This window comes from Rhinolophus hipposideros (assembly GCF_964194185.1).
Source record: "Rhinolophus hipposideros genome assembly, chromosome: 2".
Classification (NCBI taxonomy): Eukaryota; Metazoa; Chordata; class Mammalia; order Chiroptera; family Rhinolophidae; genus Rhinolophus; species Rhinolophus hipposideros.
The window spans coordinates 108,506,958-108,522,166 of NC_138048.1; the positions used below are offsets into that span (position 1 = coordinate 108,506,958).

Genomic DNA, 15,209 nt, shown 5'->3' on the forward strand with positions numbered 1-15,209 from the left:
CTGGAAACCTGAAGTCAAGGTGTTGGCAGGGCTGGGTCTCTCTGAAGCCTGGAGGGAGCCTCTTTTGTCTCTCTCTGCTTCTGCTGGCTGCTGGCAGCTCCACCGCGATCTCCGCCTCCGTCTTCACATGACTTCTTTCCCCGTGTGCCCGTGTTCAATTTCTCTCTTTAAAAGAACGCTAGTCATTAGATTAGGGCCCACCCTACCCGATATGACCTCATCTTAACATGATGACATTTGTAAAGACCCTATTTCCACATAAGCCCCTGCTCACAGGTTCTGGGGGAGGCTGGCCCAGGCCATGATGGGCGCTGGCGGGCGTCGAAGTTAGAAAGAAGATGGTGCTGTGAGCTCGGTTTCCCAGAGGCCTCTGGCTACTGGACTGACAGGTGCTGGTGGCCCTGGTCACACAGCCCCCAAGGGTGAGCCTGGGGCAGAGTGAGAGCAGGTGGATAAACACTGGGAACGATGGTCCTGGACTGGCCCCCCTGTGACCGCCTGCCCGTGTCCGTCTGACCAGAGCTTTCTCTCCCTCGTTGTCCAGGTCTCATGGGAAGGTCCTCAGTGGTGAACATGCACTCAGAGAGGAATTCAAAACACATGCACTGACCAATGATGGGTGTACTGACCACGTACTCTGCGCTGGTCCCTGGGGGTAGAAACGTGAACAGGACTGTGCTAGCTGAGTTTCTGCGCCCAGACCCCTACCTGCATGTATGCTGATGTGGGCCCACCTGCTGCACAGGTTGCCTGGAGCAGGGAGGACCCTGCACCACGGTCAGCCGCCTGCTCCCTCACCTTGATGGGCGGCCCTTGGTTTTTGAGAGAGACTCAAGGTACAGGGAGAAGATGCCCTTTTTGTTCACATAGCCCTAAACTAGGTCCCAAAGAGGGTCCAACACTAGGGCAGGCCGCCCCCTGCCAGCGGGCTGGGTCTCAGCGGGGAGCTGCCAAAGCCGGATGTAGGCACCAGCTCTGGCCACTGGCCACCAAGGGTGCTTCTCCTTTCTCCCTTCTAATAGGAGAGCATGTCGGATAAATCCACAGAAAGCCTCGTGGGTAGTCTCATCTAGTCCAACACGTGAAGGACTCCTCACGAGTATCTACCTCGATTTAGAGAAATTTGCTTGTACAGTTTGCCCACGAGGAACAAGAGAATGTAAACATCATATGTGTTCATTTCACAACTGCTTTTATGAATTTATAGCGAGGCCTAGGGGAAGGCTGCAGTTCTCAGTATGACTGGACTGTGATGATTGGATTCAGCCATTTCGCTTCCAGGAATTTGACCTACAGAAGCGCGTGCACAGGCCCATGTGTGCAGGGAGAGCTGCTGGGACATTACCTGTAATTAGCTCAGCTGGGGGCGTCTCCGGGGGCTCGCGAGACCAGGTGTGGGCACTCTATACGCACGCGCAGCGCAGTCTCGATCGATGGGCAGTTAGAGGGCCAGGCACGTGGTAGCAAAGCAGGGCTCTGCATGCTGCGGTCCCCTCTGTGGGGCCAGAGGGGACTCCCACAAAGGCCGCGTGCGGTGCGGCCCCTCCAGCATCACACACACTCGCTAGTTGTATAAATAATGCTGAAAACATTGATTTCTCACAGTTATGGAGGCTGGAAATCCAGGTCAAGGTACCGGCAGGTCCAGTGTTTGGTGAGAACCTGCTTCCTAGTTCGGAGGTCTTCTCACTGTGTCCTCACGTGACAGAAGGGACGAGGGAGCCCCTTGGAGTCCTTTTTACAAGGGCACTGATCCCATTCCTGAGGGCTCCGCCCTCACGGCCTAATCCTCCAAATACCATCCCCTTTGGGGGTCAGGATTTCAACATATGAAGTTTGGGGGCACAAACCTTCAGAGTATGGCACATGCAACCCCCCTTTGTGTCCCCAGCACAACACGATGGCTGCTGAGCTGGACACAACAGAATGGTGAGGCGATCAGCAGGGTACGACAGCATTCACCAACTGTGTTGGCGCCAGTTTAGATGGTATCAGTGAATTCTGCTTGTCTTCAGTTTAGTCTGAATTTTGGTCCGATTGCCTTTTAAATCTACTTCGATGATTTTCAAAGTTAACATATTCTTATGAAGTATGTGGAGACCACTCCTGACTGTGCTTCTTACGGTTCTGGGGACAGAACCCTCAACGTGACCGAGGTCCCCTAAGCCCTGCAGACAGGGACGTTGGCCAAATGCACGAAGTGGAGTGGGGTCTGAATTAACACTCTATCTCACACAACGGCATTGGTTTCCTGTGGCTGCTGTAACAAATTGCCCCAAACTTAATGTCTTAGAACAACACGAATGTGTTGTCTTACGGTGGAGCTTGGGTGTCACAAGGTGCAAATCAAGGTGTTGACAGGTTTGCCTTCCTTCGAAGGCCCTAGAAGAGAATCTTCACTATTTCCAGCTTCCAGAGGCACCCACATTCCTTAACTCGTGGCCTGCACCCTTCCCGCCTGTTTTCCTCGTCACATCCCTTTCTCCAGCCCTCCTGCCGTCCTCTTTCCCTCATGAGGATCCCAGGACAACACTGAACCCAGCTTACGAAGCTTAATCAGAGCTGCAGTGTCCCTTCTGCCTCATCAAGTAGCAGATTTGCAGGTTCTGAGGATTAGGGCACTGACGTCTTGGAGGGGCCATCCCTCTGCCGACCACGACAGCTAATTAAAAACGGGAAGGAGAGCTGGAAATGAGCCTTGTGCCATTCTTTCAGTTTCTACAGCTGGAGTGGCAGCTGTGGCTACACTTGGGAGAGGGAGACAGGGACAGCCTGGGGCTGCTGCACACGGCACTGTGCCTGAAAACAGCTCCGCAGTTTGCCAGTTGGAAATGACTTTGGCCACAGCCACCCCTGAAGGGTCGGAGCACCTTGTCGGCCTCCAGGTGACATTTGTCACACCTCCTGCATAATCTCCAGGCATCCACATTTACCCTAGTCACAGCCTATGATGGTTAGTTTTTAAAAAATTGTGGTAAAATACATGAAACATAAAATTTGGTGTTTGTGCCCTTTTTAAAGTGTATAGTCGGTGGCATTAAGTACTTTCACATTGCTGCTGGGGTGGCCTGGCCGGCTGCCCGCTCCTTTCCGAGGGCTGTGGTGGGGTCAGCAGTGCGCTGTACACGCAGCGTCCCGAGCTCACGGAGAGTCAGGGCACAGACTTAGCTGGGCACATTCCCGCTGAGCCACAACAATGTCCGGAGGCCTACATAGTGTGGATTTGTGGTTAGCCCTGTTGGGCTGTGGGGTGGAAAGTCGGGGTGCCGGGGCTTTGTGCCTTCGCTGGCAGGCTGCTAGCGTCCTGGGAATCCTGCAGATGAAGCAAATACTGGCCTTTGTGTAGAAAGGGCTGGCATTCAGCTCACGCCAACAGAATGCCAAACTGCTGGCAACAGGCTTAAGTGGGGCCTCAGAAACAATGTGAGAGCGGATGGTATGTCTGGGAGCTCGTCCTCAAGGCCGCATTTCCTGCCGACCCAGGGCTTTGCAAGGGCTTGACGAAAATTCCTGACAGGTCCCCATCTGTCTAGATTGTAGAGAGAGATGATCTCAGGAACTGTGGCTCACACTTCCCAAACACACACACGGCACACAGAGACACACACAGACACACGTACACACCACACACACAGACACAACCAGCCAGGGCCTGCCTCGGCAGCCACCACTCCCCCCACCTGTCTGTCTGGTTCCTTCACCCCAGGACCCTGTCTTGAGCCCAGCTCGTTGATCCCCTTGGGGAACCCTCCTCTCTCTGCCTCGGGGTCACGCACTTGTGTCAGCCTGAATCTCTCCAGGATGAAGGTGCCATACAGGCAGCACTGTCCCTCCAATTTGTGGGTGGCCTCTGTGCTTCTCATGGGCATGGCAGGACCTCAACAGGTGTCTTGAATAAACGGGGTCACCTCTGGATTCAATTTCTTTTCTTGGCTATAGGAGAGATATACTCTTTTCTTTGATTTTTAGGAAATTTATCCTTTTTCTCTTCAACCTATAATGCCTGCCACACACCCTGGGCTGAAGGAAATGCGTTGGGTTGCAGACATCCGGGTGGGGTCAGGGGCCGCAGTGCCTTTGCCGCCAGGGCAGCTCTTGGCCTCTGCGCCTTGGTCTCCTTGGGGCAGCAGTGGAGGTGGTGACATCAGAGGCTCCTCAGGGCACGTGAGAATTAACCGTCTGCATGCACGGAACCCCTCGGCCTCACAGAGCCCCAGGCCTGGTGCCTCATGGTCACCTCATGGTCACCCCAGTTGCGTGTCCCATTCACCTCTTGCCAGGGGCAGCTGGCTTTGCAGGCCCCTCCCCACCCCAGGCCAGCTAACCTGTTTCTCAGGCCAAGGCGGCAGGATCAGTCGGGTAGGGGCCGGCCTCGGGGCCAGCCACACACACAGACAGCTCTCTCTGTCTCTGTCTGGTGCACAGGTGGAGGGTCATGGCTGCTCTCCAGGGAAACTGGCCAGGGGCTAAGGCATGGCGAGTGACGATGACACGCGGGCCAAGGCTGGCTGCGACCCCACAGTCCCTGGGGAGAAGAGAGCCGCTCAGAGTCACCACAGTAGCAGCCTGGGGCCGCTCTGTGACTGAGTGAGTGCCACCCTCCTCACTCAGTAGCCAACTTGGGCCTGGCCCCCATCCTGGGGTGGGACCTCCAGGGTGCCCCTGCCTTTCCCCACACAGGCCCGGCCCAGAAGTCAGAGGTCCACAGTGCACTTCCTCGGCTCCCCTGTCTGCCCTGGAGGTGGCCCAGGGCTTAGCTCTGGGGCCTTACATGTGCCATGCCGCGCCAGGTGTGAAGACCTCTGTTGGGGTCTCTAGGACAGGCCAGAGGGACAGACCTTCAGAGCACAGCCTGTCATGGCCACTAGGACTGGCACAAAGCAGGAGTCCGAGGGGGTGACAGGGCCTGGGATGATTGGACTCACCTCTCAGCGTGAAGGCAGCGGGGTCTTGTCACCAATCTGAGGCTGGGGCACCTGTCACCGAGAGGACAGGTGGCCTAGCCTGGGGCCTGACAGCCAGCACCCCAGCCGCCCGGTGTGTCCTCAGCTGGGCCCAGCCCTCCACAGTGCCTGGTGCACTGGGGTTTTGTGGCTCCGCCTTCTCTTGCACCCACCTTTTTATTGGCCCCCAGCATCCTAAGAAATAGCAACGGGTGAAGACTCGCCACACCCCCTGAGACAGCCGTTAATGACTACCCAGGATGCGGGAGGGTTCTGGGCACTTCCCCCCCACGTTTAGATTTATTTGCATTGTCCAAATTCTGCAACGATGTATCACTTTTACAATAAAAGTGTTATTTAAAATAAAATAAAAATGGCAGGTTCCAAAGCTCCTATCCATCCTCTTTTAAAACCTTAATTCACAAAGACCTTCTTACAAAAACTCATCAAAGTCTGCTTTTCCATTTGGAAATAAGAAGCAGAGAGGCTGCCTGCAGCGAGGGGCGTTCCTGGAGCTGTGTGCTGCTCAGCGTTGAAGCCAACACAGAAGGTCAAGGGCTCGGGGCCAGAGCCTGCCCCAGGGTGGTTCACAAAGGCGGCCCTGTCACTTCTGTCTCCCGGGTCCTGCAGTGGGGACGCCTGCCTCGGGCCATGCGGTCCCGTCCACTCTTGTAGGATTGCAAGGAGCTCTGGATGCCAGAGAATAGGAAGGGAGGAACCCAAGGCCAGCAGTGTCCCTCGTGCATTTGACACCCGGACCAGGCCACCAACCACTTTTTGAATACTCCCCCCTCCATAGGACAAACTTATTTCTAGTATAATCGTGCGAAACCGAATCCTATTCTTTAAAGCAAACAATTAACAATGAAAAAGAAGAACACATCTCAATCTTAGAGTTATTTGAATTCAGTGAAACAGTTCACACATGAACTAATGTTTGCACTGAAATGCGACACCTCACAGTTTGCACTTGGTGTCACAGTTTTACATTTTAAACGCCCAATAACAGTACCAGGAAGTCACAGAGAATTATAGAACCGAAATAACTCCAGCTCTGAGTCTTCACGTGGGCTGCCATCGTTGATTTGAAATCTCCTATTTAAGCAGGAAACACATCTGACCACAGGGTGGGAGGCAAGGACCTGCCGTGACCCTGACCAGTCCCCAGCCTCTGAAGCTTCCTCCAGCGCCAACGCCTGGGGCCGAGCCCCCGGGAGTTCTCTGGATGACTCCACATCACCGGTGTTTCCAAAAGGAGGAGAAGGGAAGCTCTGCCAACTTGAAGAGTACGTAAATGCCGCTGTCCGTCATCCTTTGTGCATCTCGTGTTGGCGAATTTGCTTACGGCATTAGTCTGTCCCATGGTCTGTGCGGGCTGCTGCAGCACAGCGAACACACAGGCTGGTTTCAACAACATGAATTTATTCTCTCCAAGCCTGGAGGCCGGAGGCCGAGACCCAGCTGTCCCAGGGCTGGTACCTCCTGCGGCCTGTGTCCTGGGCGTGCAGACGCCGTCTCCTCCCTGCGTCCTCACGTGCTCGTCCCTCTGTGTGTCCCGATCGCCTCTTCTCATAAGGACAGCAGTCCTACTGGATCAGGCCCCACCCTACTGACCTCGTTTTACCTTAAACACCTCTTTAAAGGATTACTCTCCGAAGATGGCCACATTCTGCGGCACTGGGGATTAGGATGCCCACATATGAACTTTTTGGGGTCTCAGTTCAGTCCATAACACCTACTCTCTAAAATTTATTTGTGACCCCAAGTCAATACTCAGCCCTTTCTCAGTCATGCACCGACCAGAGAGGCAGAGAGGTAAAAACTGTCACCCCCCGGGGACATCCCGCCACGGTTTCACTATCAGCCGGGGTCCTTCCCAGGGTCTGTATAGTGCCATGTTTCCCCATTTCTGTGTTTTTATTTTTGGTGGTGGTGACTTCGTGTCTCAGATGTCCCCACAGCATAATGCTCACATGCCGTCTTGTACCCTAAGCGCTCAAAGGCTGTGACGTGGCCCATGGAGCACATACGTGTGTTAGCACCACTTCTCTCAGCTGTGAGCGAATGCCGTTGGCTGTGAGTTCAGGGTTAATGAATCAACACCTTCTATTAAGTTAGATGTCTTTAAACAGAAACACACATCCCACCGAGGTTATTTATCGATCAGTTGGCACAACTATTGGGACCAGAGGCTTACGGGGACCTGACCCTGTATTTCCCTCGGGAGCGATGGTCCATATTTCCTAATTCAGGGGCCATGGCACCTTCATAGAACAGAACTACTGAGAATAAGGAGAATGGGTTATGTTCTTTGTACTTCGATTGCTGAGAACTTAGATTAACAAGGAGGAGAGGTGTTTTGCAGGGGCATTATTCAGAACCAACAGTGCCGGGGATAGCGAAAAGTACACAGAACTTTAGTTGGCTCCGGACCTTTAGTTGGTTTTACGATTGTTTTGAATCTCCGCAGACACCACACCCTTAGCGCGTGGCCATGCTCCTTCCCTCACCTTTGGTACAGTTGTGGCTTTGAAGTGGCGTCTTCAAGGTGACTTCAAGGAGGAACGCAGGCCCCGAGCTAAAGGGCCTTGTGTTCCCAGAATCCAGGCTGGGGGGGGCTGGCTGTGCGGAGGCTGGTTCCGGCTTCTGTGGCCCCGCCACTCCCCATCCTGCATCTGTTTTCTGACGTGCTCCTTGCCACCTGTTGTGGCACATTTTGTCTCTACCCGCTAGAACGTCAGCTCCACAGAAGCAGGGACCGCTTCAGTGTGTGGCGCGTAGCGGGACGCTACCAGGATCGACCCGTGAAGGAAGACATTTTTCAATGCAGCACCCTCTGGGGCAAAGTGACCTACAGTGTGGCCTACAGGAGAGGTCAGCAAACCCGGAGATGAGATGGGGTGGCCTCGGACAACTGGCTGAGATGTAAGTTGACCTGAATGAGGTCATGCATTTGAGCAATGTGAGCTGCTATTGGTTACGACTAGCTGGCATTTCTGGAAGCTGAAGGTCCCTCCAATTACCAGGTGTCACGAGGGAGGGCCCCTCCCTGTGGCCTGAGGAATAACAGCCTCCCGTGTCCCAATTCTAGAATCTGAGAGTGTGTTTCCTTATGTGGCAATGGGGACAACAGGTTCCTTAACATAGTGGAACTTAAGAGGGCGAGAAGGTCCTGGGTTGTGCGGCTCGGCCCAACAATCACAGGCTGCTTGTAGAGGGAGGCAGGAGGGGGACAGCCAGAGGGACATGATGCGACAGAGACTCCACTCACCTTTGCTGCCTTTGAAGGCGGAGGAAGGGAACGCGAGAGTCGAGGGACGCAGGAAGCTCCCGGAAGCTAGAAGAGGCAGAAATGGATTTTCCCCTGGGACCCCCAGAAGGAACCAGCCTGACGACCCCTCAATTTGAGCCCAGTGAGACCCAGTGTAGATTTCTGAGCTCCAAACTGCAAGTGAATACATCTCAGTTTGAATGGCAGCCAAGGGCTCTGCGGCCATCCGCTCCCCTCATCCGGGTCTCACGGTTCACTGTGCGGCCTCTCTCACTGCGGCTCGCTCTGAGGCCGCCCCTGCAGGCTTGGCCAGCTCTGTGGCAGGTGCCTGCCAGCCCACAGCACATGGAGTCCCAAACCCACGAGGGGGCGGGCGTGAAAGGGCTGCGGGTGAGAGCCTGCGCACCGTGCATGCCTGACGGACGTCGGCAGACCCTCGGCCCCCGAGCCGTCAGCCCATAGGACGATGTTGTGCCCAGCCCCAGGTTGGCACCTCAGCCTTGGTCCCTGCCTGCGGTCCCAGCCTGTTTGAATGACCTCATGGGGGCCAGGTGTAGGGTGAGGAGAACAAGGCACTCCCCTCAGTGCCAAATGTCAGGGGACACCAGACATATGCAGTCATCAGGCTAAATCATCTCTTAATGCAATGTTTTTAAAAATCAAAACAAATGCAAAAAAAAATCTGCGATGAACAAAACATCAAAATAAAGACAGGATCAGCACCACCGACTTTCCTTCTGTCTCGAGCTCCAGGGTGGCTCTGCCCAGCGCTGGTCACATGCCTGGCCCTGCAGGACCCTCTCCACCGAGGACCCAGCCCAGGAGCCGGCAGCCCGGCTGCGACGAGCCACCATGCAGCCCGCACCGCTGCTCCCATGCTGACCCCCAGCCTGGGAGCCTGCTCCCCTCCTCCAAGCCTAGTGACCTGGGCACATGGGTTAAACGTCCTAACCCCACTTTCCTGGTCTATGAACTGGAGGACATTGCGACCTGCCATCTAGGGTGGCATTTCCAGGTTTTCCAGGGCCCTTTACCACCTGGCCTGTGCCAGTCACACAGTAGGTGCTCAGAAAGGCAGGAGGGAGGCTTTGCTACCAAGCACCACTGGTTAGGGAGGAGGTGTGTCAGGGACACTCTGAAATTCCCACTTTTAACACCGATTCCATCTTAGATGTGTCACATAAAATTTTGCTTACATACCAGATAAATGTGTTCTTTCCTGACCAGCCAAGTCCAGGGGCTGGAGATGAATGTGCAAAGACCCCTGGGTGCTGTGAGGGTACACGTATTCCACAAACCTGGTATGCACTGGGGAGGTACGAGGATGAACAAGGAACTTCTCACTGTCTGGATTGTGCATTAAAAAGAAGCTAGCTTGTTTTAGGGGTGTGCGAACAGGCATTTCCGACGCTGTGGGTGGGTGTAAGTACACTGCTGCCCGGAGGCCAAGCTACTGGAAAACATCAAAAGCCTAAAAACTGGTGGGTGGCAGGTCCGCTCTGGGAATACGTGCCGAGCAATAACTGGACAGGGCCCCAGAGAGAGGAGCCGAGAAGGAGCCAGGCCTTGCTTACAGCAGTGACCACTTGGATGAGTCGCAGGTCCCACAGGGGCGCCTGGTTAAAGAACCATGCTGTCATCATGCCCAGGAGGGACAACGCCAGGTGAGCTCACAGGGAGAGCCCAGGGGGCGGGTTCCGTGCTTGTAAAACCAAACCTGCCTGCTTGTCTGGACACACACAGACCCTGCAACCGGGACCCAGGTCCTGAAATGATGGGTGCTTTTTATTGCTTAGTATCGTCTGTCTTTGCCGGGATTTTTACAAATACGTAGAATTTTTACTATCAGAAAAAGTAATAGAGGCAATGCTGTTCTGAAGAACAGTGCACCCTCACCTAATAGCTGTGAGGTTTGGGGTCTACTTGCCCAGCCTCTGTGCCTCAGTTTCCTCGCCTGTGGTGTGAGTGGAGTGCCCACTGGTTGGGAGACCGTGGGGTCACATAAGACCACATCGGCAGAAAGCTGACCCCATCCCTGCACACAGCATCTGGGGCATGAGTCTTCACCGTCCCCTAGGCGAGTGGGGACAGAGCCATGCAGAGGGATGGTCCTTGGGGATGCCGTCCTTCTGGCGTCCATCGCTCTGTGCCGGTCAGTGCTTGGGGTGGGAGTGGCGGGCGCTCAGCCCTGGCCACGTTTCTGCTGACTGGGCAGCCTCCCTCATGAGCGCACGCTTTCCGGATGAATCCCCTAATGCCTGCATTCTGCCCTTGGCGTATATAGGCAGGGCCCACACCTCAGCTCCCCAGCTGCCCAGCCCGCTGCCCAGAGGCCCCGCCTGAGTCACTGCCAGCCCGGCTCCCTGCAGCACCACCATGGACATTGCCATCCAGCACCCCTGGTTCAGACGCACGCTGGGCCCCTTCTACCCCAGCCGGCTGTTTGACCAGTTTTTCGGCGAGGGCCTCTTTGAGTACGACCTGCTGCCCTTCCTGACGTCCACCATCAGCCCCCACTACCGCCAGTCCCTCTTCCGCACCGTGCTGGACTCTGGCATCTCCGAGGTAAGGCCGACTGGTGAGAGACAGGGCCAAGCGTGGCTGGAGGGCCAGCAGGCTTTCTGAGGGCAGAGCGGCACCCCATGCTCTGGGCTCTCATCTCATTTCATGGAGCAGATGGTGACAGCACGGGACCACTCTCCCCTCACCCCAACCATTCCCAACTCCACGCAGAGCCCTCCCGCGCATCAGGGGAGGGGTCGGGGAGGGAGTCCGCCAGAGCCCGACTGCTGTCTTTTCCTCCTATCAGCTCATGACCGATATGTGGTTTGTAAAGCACCAACCACATCCTGGAAGCCCCAAGAGCAACCCCACCAAGGCAAGTTCAATAACAGGCGTGAGCTGTGTATCCACAGCCGTCCCCCTTCCCTTCCAGCAGAAGCGCGGGTGGGGGGCTTGCTGCCCGAGGTCCCCAGAGGAGAGCCTCTGCCCTGAGCTGCAGAGAGTGGAGGGTCCCACGTCTGCCCAGGTGCCCAAGGCCAGGCCAAAGGGAAGGCAACGGGAGCCTCCAGCCTTTCCTCCCTGCGCTGAGACTGACCCCAGGCCCAGAGTTCTGGAGGGCCTACGTCGTTCCCACTGCCTACAAACAGGCCTGGCCAGAGCTGACACAACGCCAATCCCCTCCAGGGGCCAAGAGGGCCTAAACGAACGGTTTCGGAGCAAGTGAAGTGAGGAGAGGCGTGGGAAAGCACTTCCTGTGCAATGCAGGCACAGCCAGCCTGGCTGTTGATGGAGAGATGAAGGGAAGCGAGGGCAGCGGGCTTAGTCCAACTAGGTCCAGCAGCCGGCCAGCCAGCCCCTAACCAACGAGCCACCCTATAAACAAGCAGTCAACCAACGCTAACCAACTAGCCAATCTGTAACCAACGCCTAATGAGCCAACCAACCTACAGCCAGTCACCTAACTTATAACCAGCCAGTCAAACCATCACCAACCAGGCATCAACAGACACCACTGCCTTGAAGCCCCAGGTTCTGGTTGTCAGCTGAGTGTCCACACAGCCCTCAGTCAAGGGTCCCTGGGACTCTGTCCCCGGGGTGTGTGAAGGAGAGGTGTGAGCAGAGACCACAGGTTCTGTTCAGTTTCTGTGCTCCACACGGGCACTCTGGTCAGCCCCGCAGGGACCACAGCCAGCTCCCTCAGGCCCTGAGCCATGGCTCCGGGAGACCCACACGAGTGTCTGGGTTTCAGGTCCGATCCGACCGTGACAAGTTTGTCATTTTCCTGGACGTGAAGCACTTCTCTCCAGAGGACCTGACGGTGAAGGTGCTGGAGGACTCCGTGGAAATCCACGGCAAGCATAACGAGCGGCAGGTGAGGGCCGGCCGCCTTCCCGGGCCCTTCAGCCAGTGAGAAGGACGCTGGTCACCGACGGATCCAGGCGCTTCTCCTGGAATGGACACCACGTCCACCTAAGTGTAGCTGCCTTCCACCGACAGGGAGGCCGCTCCTGAGCTCTCTGGCCGCCTGGCGGCATGGGGAATGGCTGGGGCTGTCCCTCGCTCGTCTAGATGACCTGCGCGACGGGTGGGATTAGGGATGAGCCCTGGAAACGCCGAGCACCAGGTGGCAAGCTCCAATCCCACACCGGTTGTCACATGAGTCCAGCTTTGGAGGGTGGGCTGTGACGACAGTGTAGCTGGCATTTATGGACACTCCAAACACTTTGGGTGTGTTGACACATTCACCTCTCAGTGGTCCTTTGCGACCAGCGGCCCATTATCTCGAGTTGGCAGGTGGCACGGCCAGGCTCAGGGTACCACAGCTGGGACAAGGCAGGCGGCGATTGTGAGGGAGCCGGGGCACTGGAGCTGGTGGAGGCAGGTGTCAGGCAGAGCCGGGGAGAGCCCGTGGCTGGCGGCCGGCGTGTGATGTCCCCGTGTGATGGGATGGGCCACGGGACTAAGGGTGCGGTGTTGGCAGAGTCTGAAGTTTTGTGGCCGTGGCCAGACACCAGGCCTTTCTTCAATGGTTGGAGGAGTCACGGGTGTGGCGTGGGGGTGGGGGGCTCCAGCTCTGTGCCTGTGCCCTGCCACCCAGGCAGCTGCAGACACAGAGGCCACGTGATGCTTTAGCCCACTCAGCCCAGACACTCCCCCCATCTTGGCCCTTCCTGGACAAGGAGAGGATTGGCCCAGGGGCTGAATCTAGAGTGGACCTTCCAGGAGAAGTGTGAGCTCTTGGGCTCAGGTGTGGCTTCTGACCCCCTTAGATGGACCGCAGGGACCCTCACTGAAGCCTGAGTGGTCTGTGGGGTCACAGTTAAAGAGTAACCCTGACCCAGGGCCAGGAACAGCAGCATTCACGAGATTTCAGAGTGAAATTAGACGGAAGAGCCAACTGCATGGCAGAGTGGCCCCAGGCAGGCCAGGGCGGCTGTGCAGGGAGGCAGAGGGGGGAGGCCCGCTGGGAAACCTCGGCAGGAGCCCTGACAGGCCCAGCCCTCCTGCCCTCACCACCCTGGGAGGGCATCGTGGCCCTTCTCCTTGTGGGGCCAGCGCGGCTGTGTGTCTCTGACAGCGCCCTCCCCCGCCCTGCCCAGGACAACCACGGCTACATCTCCCGTGAGTTTCATCGCCGCTACCGCCTGCCTTCCAACGTGGACCAGTCGGCGCTCTCCTGCTCCCTGTCTGCCGATGGCATGCTGACCTTCTCTGGCCCCAAGGTCCCGTCCGGTGTGGATACCGGCCACAGCGAGCGAGACATCCCCGTGTCTCGGGAGGAGAAGCCCAGCTCTGCACCCTTGTCCTAAGCTCGGCCCCAGCCTTGGCTGCCACCCGCTGCTGCCCCTGCAACCTATCCGTGGGGTCCCCGAGAAAGTGGGGCATTCGTCTTCCTTTGCTTTCTGCCTTTTCATTTCCTTTTCTTCTTCTCCGAGGGAGTGAGGGTTGAGAGAGTAGCCTGGAGGGCTCGGGACCTCAGCCCGAGGTGCTGTGACCTCAGGGTGACCCGAACCCCGACACCAGCCAGCTGGTGGGAGTGACAGCCACCCCAACTTGTCGAGACAACAGTCTCGTGCTCCGGGGGATGCAGCCTGGGGTTAGCTGAGTGTGAGGTCAGAAGAAGAACACGCCCACTGAGCCAGCCCTGGGTGACCCCTGGGTGTCGAGGCCAGCCCGGTGCCTCTGGCCCTGCCGTGGGCGCCTGTCTCAGGGCTGAGCGCATGCCTGCCCACGTGTGTGTGGCACCCTGACGAGGCTCCATGTGCTCCGGCCGTTGGCGGCCTGCTTCTCTCAGACCACCCTCCCTCCACTTTCCTCTCTGTAGTGTCACTCTTGGGGCGTCTGGTCACCCATGAGAATGCAGTCCGTGGCAGTCAATAAAGAGCAGGTGACACAAGCAACGTGCTGTCTGGTGGCCGTGCTGTCTCCATCGGAGACATCTGGAGAGCAGTGCAGAAGGGGTGACGTGGCTCATGTTGGGCTGCAAGGGGGCAGGGCACTAAGGTCTGCCTGCTCCTGTCCCATCTCTAAGTGACTGGGTCACTTCTGTGTCCCCAGTCCCAAGTGCCTCCCTTGACCAGGCTTTGCAGGAAGGGGAGGGTTTTGGGGGGATGGAGAGAGGAGGAAAGAGGGTGGGGACGTGCAGGAGACCACCGGGCCCCCTCCTCCAGCCCAGTGGGGACTGGGGTGCCAGGCGCGGCTTGGCCTCCTGACCCGGCCTCCGTGGGGGTCTTCTCCCCCTTGGGCTGCCCGTTAAGGGTCCTGCCCCATCGGTGCCTACGGAACGAGAAATGGACATGCAGTGTGTTCAGAGCGCGTCCTCCTCTGTTAGGCATCAGCGTCACCCCTCCCCTGTGAGTCAGGAGGCTCCTATCCCACCGGAGACGTGCTGTGTGACCGCAGGCAGACTTAGTCACCCCTCTGAGGACGCGATCCCCGTCCTCACCAGCTTACGAGGGTGCGGGCTCCGCTCCCCAGAAGCATCAGGCGCAGGGTCCCCTGCGATTCCAGCCTCACCACCAGGGGGCAGCAGAGGCCTTGCACGCAGGCAGGAGGCACCCGCCTGTTTCTAAGGTCACCTTCACGGGCCAGCCCGCGGGAAGCAGCCGCAACACACACCTGCAGAGCGCCTGGCGGGAGCTCTGTGCGACCCACGCTGACCCCAGGCAGCAGTGTCTGTCCAGCGCAGGAGACTGGAATGGGGAGGCACAAAAAGCCCCACGGGGAGCCGGCGGTATTTCTTTACAATGAGCAGCTTTTGTCTCATTTGCTTGTTTGTAAAATCACTTGGAAAAGAAGAAATCACTACAGGGAAGGTCAGCACTGCGCGGGGGTCCCGTGGCTCTGGCAGACCCCATGCAGAGTGACATAGTCCATGAGCCCTCCCGGGCCAGCAGCCTCCCTGCTCCCAGAGCAGCTTCCTGTCCTGTCATGGCCGTGGCGGCCTATGTGGGTCAGGGAGGGGTGGGGAAGCGGCCCTGGCGGGCAGCCCT

The 15,209-nt window shown here is 57.2% G+C and overlaps 1 protein-coding gene across 6 annotated transcripts in view; it reads left to right on the plus strand.

Annotated features, from left to right (window-relative positions):
* The window catches only part of CRYAA (crystallin alpha A), a 32,251-nt gene extending 18,136 nt beyond the window's left edge, over positions 1-14,115 (plus strand). The window contains exons 4-9 of one of the 6 annotated variants that reach the window (XM_081067398.1): positions 6,051-6,229; positions 7,677-7,868; positions 8,232-9,878; positions 10,499-10,779; positions 11,966-12,088; positions 13,317-14,115. In XM_081067398.1, coding sequence (XP_080923524.1) covers positions 10,591-10,779; positions 11,966-12,088; positions 13,317-13,526 — 522 coding nt within the window. In that variant the 5' untranslated portion in view covers positions 6,051-6,229; positions 7,677-7,868; positions 8,232-9,878; positions 10,499-10,590 and the 3' untranslated portion in view covers positions 13,527-14,115. Of the gene's footprint in view, positions 1-6,047; positions 6,230-7,676; positions 9,879-10,498; positions 10,780-11,023; positions 11,111-11,965; positions 12,089-13,316 lie in introns of all 6 variants that reach the window. The other 5 variants (XM_081067400.1, XM_081067396.1, XM_081067395.1 and 2 more) reach the window with 5 other exon arrangements.
* The last annotated feature ends 1,094 nt before the right edge of the window (positions 14,116-15,209 follow it).